The following is a 6112-nucleotide window of genomic DNA, read 5'->3' as shown; positions in this document are numbered from 1 at the left end:
TGTTTTTTCCGTTTCTTATATCGTCCTCCATCACCCCTCACCCTCTTTTCTGTTATTTATCCCCTTGGGAAGGGGGTTCTAGGTTGATCTTTGTCATCGGTTCCCCCTTCCTCCCCCCACCCTCCCCTAATCCTACTGGTATCTCTCCTCTCCTTGTTGGCCCTGAGGGGTTTATCTATTCTGGATTCCTTGTGTTTTGGGATCTTATCTGTAGCAGTGTACATGATCTGATCTAATCCAATTTGTAAGGTAGAATTGAGGTCATGATAGTGGGGCGAAGGAAGCACCAGAGAACCAGAGGAAAGTTGTGTGTTTCATTGTTGCTATACTGCACCCTGACTGGCTCATCTCTTCCCTGTGACCCCTCTGTGAGGGGATGCCCAAATGTCTACAGATGGACATTGGGTCTCCACTTCATGCCCCTCCTCCCCATTCACCTTGGGTATGGCTTTGTTCTGGGTCTTAGATATGCCTGATCCCATGGACACCTCATGATCACACAGGCTGGTGTGCTTCTTCCATGTGGGCTTTGTTGCTTCATTGGATGCTTTCAAGGAACAAAAGTTTTAAGATGCTTTGTTGTCTTTTTTAGGTGCCATCTGGTTGGTTCTGACTCATAGCAACCTTATGTGTGACAGAAAGAAACATTGCCTGGTCCCACACCATCCTCACAGTCAGTGTTTTGTTTGAGACCATTGCTGCCCATGTTAAAATGCTTTAGTGAAGTTCAGTTTGTCAGGTTTTTAATATTTTATTATGTCTTTGTTCTAAGACATTTTTGCCAACTCCATAGTTGTAAATGTTTTCCTTTTTTTAAAAGTCATTTTATTGGGGGAGCATACAACTTTTATCACAATCCATACATACATCAATTATATAAAGCACATTTGTACATCTGTTGCCATCTTTCTCAAAACATTTTCTTTCCACTTGAGCCTTTGGTATCAGCTCCTCATTTTCCCCCCTCCCTCTTAATACCCTCCCCCCTCATGAACACTTGATAATTTATAAATTATTATTTTGTCATGTCTTACACTGTCTGACGTCTCCCTGCACCTACTTTTCTGATGTCCATCCCCCAGGGAGGGGGTTATATGTAGGTCCTTGTAATCAGTTCCCCCTTTCTACCCCACTTTCCCTCCACCCGTAAATGTTTTCTTGTGTATTTTCTCTCAAGTTGATTTTGACACATGGTGGCTCTATGTGTTATGAAATAGGGTTTTGTTGGCATGACACTGCCGGGTGGGTTTGAACTGCCAACGTATATGATGATAATCCTGTTTAAACCATTTCCAGTATCCAGGACCTACCTTTTTCAGGAATAAGAGTCATATATTTCCCAGTGCAATATATAATTTGTTCATATGTTACATTAAAAAAAATCAACCAACCAACCAATAACTTAGTGGTTGCTATTGAGTCAATTCCAAGCCATAGTAGCCGTATAGAACAGAGTTGAACTAGCCCATAGGATTTTTGAGGCTGTGCATGTTATAAGGGCAGGCAGCCTCATCTTTCTCCCTCAGAGTGACTGGTAGGTTCAAACTGCTGGCCTTGTGGTAAGCACCCTGGTAAGCATCCCAATGTTTAACCCACAGTGCCATTATAGAGTTCCAATAATTGAGTTTTTTAATGTTAACTAATCTTTAATTCCTGAAATACATTCTACCTGGTCAGAGTATATTTTCCTTTTTTATTAAAAGGTATTGCTAATGTTTTATTGGAATCTATTCTGCAATTTAGGTTGGAATCTATTGCTCACATTTTGTTAAGAATCCTTTTGTCTATATTGAGGTAGCTTTTGGTTCTGATTTTCTAATTTTGTAATGTCTTTTTGTATTAGTTCTATACTCACCTCGTGTAGAAAAGTTGAGCCATCTCTCTACCTCTTTTTGAAAAAAAAATTGATACATTTTCATTCTGTTGTGCATAAGGTCACTGTGAGTTAGAAGCAATTCAGAGAGGCACCTGACCACTATAGCAACAATATTTCTGTTGGCTAACATGGCTTTTTCCCCCCTTCTTCCCCCCCCTTCTTAAGGTTGAAACTTTTCTTTTTAAGCTATTGTCCTAGAAGGATATGGCTTTATATTTTTAAAAACAATTATTAAGGACATCATGTTTGGTAGCATATAGAGGGTCAAAGAAAAAGAGGAAGACCGACCCTCAAAGAGATGGGTTGACACAGTGACTGCAACAATGGGCTCAAGCATCACAATTGTGAGGATGACATAGAATTAGGCAATGGTTAATCTCGTTCATAGGACCAGCATGGGTCAGCTGACTCAGCAACACCTAACAACAAAGCTCTCTTACAGTTCAGTATGCCAGACACTATCATAAATCCTAAAACTATGAAGATGAGTATGTAGACATTGATAACTGTCTGCAAGGTAAAGGCTTATTAACATCTAACTGTCAAGACAAATTCTTCTATGTTAGTGACATATAACAAGTGTTTCGTTTTCTTTTGCAGATAATTTATTGTTTGTAATCAACTCCATCAAGCAAGAAATTGTAAACCGTGTACAGAATCCTAGAGAGGAGAGAGGACCCAACATGGGACAGAAGCTCGAAATCCTCATTACAGATACTCTTGGTAAGAAGAGTATAGGATAAATTCATAACAAATAATCTATAATGTAAGATAGATGACTCAAAGGAGTATTGAAAGTTCTTTTAGTTAATCAAAACTTAAGTGCTCTTATGGTAGTTACTCTCCTTTAGTCTTGACTTTTGAGATTTAGCATTCATAAATATGTATTTGTTACCACAGTGTTATTTAGACTTCATCACTGAATTATTTTGACAGTTGGAAAAGACAAACTTTTAACAACTTTAATTTTCATTGGGCGTGGTAGGTGGAGGTGGCAGGGAGGGCAGGAGAAAGTCTTTGAGTTATCAAGTATGCAGTTTATTTTTAGTGAAGGATCTTACCTATTCATTCAATTTGATGATACCTTTCACAGGATTCTAACGGAATTAGTTGTCTGGTTTCCTATCCCTGGGCAGATTCCATGGCAAGGAGAGGATTGGAGAAGCAGGCATCCTGAAGCTAATAGGAGGGTAGCTATGGTTAATGTGGGCATAAACTTGATAACTCATTAAAGAACTATAAATTTGTTTATTTCACAGAACTTTCTTTCAGTGCTGCCCTGTGCCTGGTGTTGGGGATAGAGGAATGAATCACAGAGATTTGCCCCCTGTTCTTATAAATTTGTAGTAAAAAAAATGGTGGAAGACAATGAACACAGGAAAACAAAAATAATTGTGATAAAGAAATCAAGGTCCTTAGAGGCAGTGGGATGGGGAAGAATCATTTGCTTCAGTTTATATAGAAAAACTTCTTTTTTTTTTTAAAGAAAAACTTGTTATATTAACCAAAAATGATCATCTTTTCTTTTATTGAAGATGAATACACATTGCATGCTTCTGTGCAGTTAGTGTCTCTCAGGGTCTGTGAAATTAACAGGTGTGTCTTGACCTTGTGTGTATGCATACTGAATGAAAGGTATGCTACTGCTTTTGAAGGACAACACGGAATCATCATAAAATTAACAATGCATCTAGAATTTTGACTCAACAATTTCATGAAACTGGACAACTCTTCATGTTTGAAGGCCAAAGGAGATGTTATTAAAGAGGGATTTCAAAAGCCCCCCTAAACCAAACTCGTTGCCCTTGAGTCATTTCTAACTCAATGACTCTGCAGGACAGAGTAGAAATGTCTCTTAGGTTCCCAGGCTGTGATGTTTAGGGAACAGAATGCCACAAGTTTGTTCTGTGGCAGAGGCTGGTGGGTTCGAATTGCCAACCATGAGTTAGCAACAGAGTGCTATCTGAGATGAAAAGCCAGGATCAAAGTATTCTTGGGGGCTAGGAGGGATAAACAGCTAACATTTATTCTTTACTGTGTTCTAGTGGCTTGGTGGTTATAGCAATTGGCTCTTATCCAAAGGTCAGTGGTTTGAACCGTGTCAATCTGCCCCTATAAAGATTTACTGCCCAGGAAACCCTACCCAGCTGTTCCCAATCTGACAGTTCCACTCCCCTGTGATGCTGTGTGTCAGAATAACCAACAGCAGTGGGATTGGGCTTTGGTGGGTACTATGATGCAAGAATACACTGAGAGTGTTTTGGGTTAGTTATTTCGTGGTTCTTTGAAGGAGGGAGGTTTCAACATTATTATCCTGGCCTTACAAATGAGAAACTTACTGGGCATCAAACATGGTTCTTATAGAAGGTGAGAATTTTGCCATAGAACCATCGCTGCCCCCATTCAGCACATGTAGGCATGGTCCTCCTATTTTTTTTTTCTTCTTAGAATAACTATGAGATTTTGACCGTGATAATTTCCTGTCATTTATATAAAATTCGTTTTTCTGAACTTCTTAAAAAAGGCCAGTGTTCTAAAAGAAAGCTTTTCTTACATCACAGACTTGTAGTGTTAGAGTTTAAAAATTAGTGTTTAAAAATATGGCAGCCTACTTTCTGGGCCTTCACTTTTCTTTCATATCTCTTGACTCTGTCTTGCTCAGCTCCAGAATCAGTGCTCATTTCTGTTCTGCACAGGATCCCTGCCCAGTTAGTCTTTAAGTGCTCAGGAGCTGGACTACTCTAACCACTTCACATCTAACTGTCGGCACACGCCCTTACTTTGTCCTCAACAAATGAGTTTCAGGGTCAGAGAACTCCAGGCCCAATCCTGGAGGCTTTTCTAATCTACAGTAGTCACATATCCCAATCATGGTCCATTCCCTCCCTGCTCCTGCAGTTCCTCCTGTGACAAAGAGGAATTTATCAGCTGCTAACCTTGATATTGTGATGCCTTTTTTTGTTTTCTTGGTCTACCCTTAGCCACTTGGTCATGAATTCTTGGGACACCATTATGAACCCAAGCTGTGGTTTCCCTCTTCGTCTTGTCTTTGTACTGTTTAATAAGAGGTTTAGGGAAAGGGTCTCTAAAAAAAAAAGTTTTAGTCAGAATCTCTCCCAGCTGGTTTCAGTTGCAGATCAGCCTGCTCTGCTTTTAAGTTACATGTGGGCCCTTTGAGACACAATTCTCGGGCCCTTTGCATCCTTTTGTGTCCTCCAGCTCAACTGCTAATAGTATTGATCCTGGCAGGTCCGATGACTCATGGTAGTTTGTATCCACCTTCTTGAGTTTTGGAGTTTGTGGGGCATACCATTATTGGTAAATATTTTCTGTGGTTTTTAGGTTTTGCTACCTAATTGCCGTTTTTATATGGAGATTAAAAACTCTATGTTGCCTCAGCAGAAGTGCCATCCAGAGCAGTCTGAATACTTTGGTGTCCCCAAAGACTTGGTAGACTATTCTCAGACATTGTTTGGCCTGGTGTAGTTTGTTTTGTTTTGTGTTTATCATGAACTCTTTGAAAACTTTATTTTTTCTGGATTCAGTTTTTATGACTTACCTGTTTCTAGCCAAATTATTCTCTTTATCTAAACCCTCAAATTTATTAGAGCTGAGCAGAGTAGGCGTATTTTTTAATTTCCTTTTTGTGGGGGAAACCAGCCCCTCACAACTAATCATGGGTTCGGTAGGTGCAATCGTACGGTTAAGATATATAAAGATTATAGTAAGGTCATAGAGAAATAGAGATGGGAGAGAGATGAGTAAAACTAAGAAGTCAGACACATTGCATGGTAGCATGCTCACCTCAGCTCCTTGTTGTGGTATATGTGGAGGCAGGAGCCGAGCAGGCAGAGAGAGCTGCATGAGGTTGTATTTCTAAACAAAGCTTATATATCTTTGGGGCATGCAAGCCTTCTGATCACAGATAACAACCTGCGGCCTAGGAAGGAATTGTAACATAGCAATACAAGCAATAGGAGGAGGATGACCTAGGGGTGTACATGCAATAGTAAAAGGGAATAGGAGTACGTATGTGGCAAGATGGGCGTACCCAATATGGTAGCCTAACCTGTCATCCTTGAGTGGTCCCGACCTTGCCTTCTGGCTCTCCTTAAAGGGAACACTCACTATCCTTATCAGAAGGGAGTGGGTCAGACTACAGTGAACCCTCGTTTATCGCGGTTAATCGGTTCTAGACCCTACCATGATAAATGAAATTCCGTGAAGTAGGATTCC

At 40.1% G+C, this 6112-nt stretch overlaps 1 protein-coding gene across 2 annotated transcripts in view; it reads left to right on the top strand.

The window, feature by feature from the left end:
• Nucleotides 1-6112, top strand: part of CREBRF (CREB3 regulatory factor) — a 42252-nt gene that overhangs the window by 25603 nt on the left and 10537 nt on the right. For both annotated transcript variants that reach the window (XM_004696791.2, XM_045284648.1), the window contains exon 7: nt 2477-2599. In XM_004696791.2, the coding sequence (XP_004696848.1) occupies nt 2477-2599 (123 nt within the window). The remainder of the gene's footprint in view (nt 1-2476; nt 2600-6112) is intronic.

This window comes from Echinops telfairi, unplaced genomic scaffold (assembly GCF_000313985.2).
Source record: "Echinops telfairi isolate 266 unplaced genomic scaffold, ASM31398v2 ScPeMD7_7469;HRSCAF=8507_0, whole genome shotgun sequence".
NCBI classification, from domain to species: Eukaryota; Metazoa; Chordata; class Mammalia; order Afrosoricida; family Tenrecidae; genus Echinops; species Echinops telfairi.
Note: the sequence above shows the minus strand (reverse complement) of the source record. Positions and strands in the feature narration are given on the sequence as shown.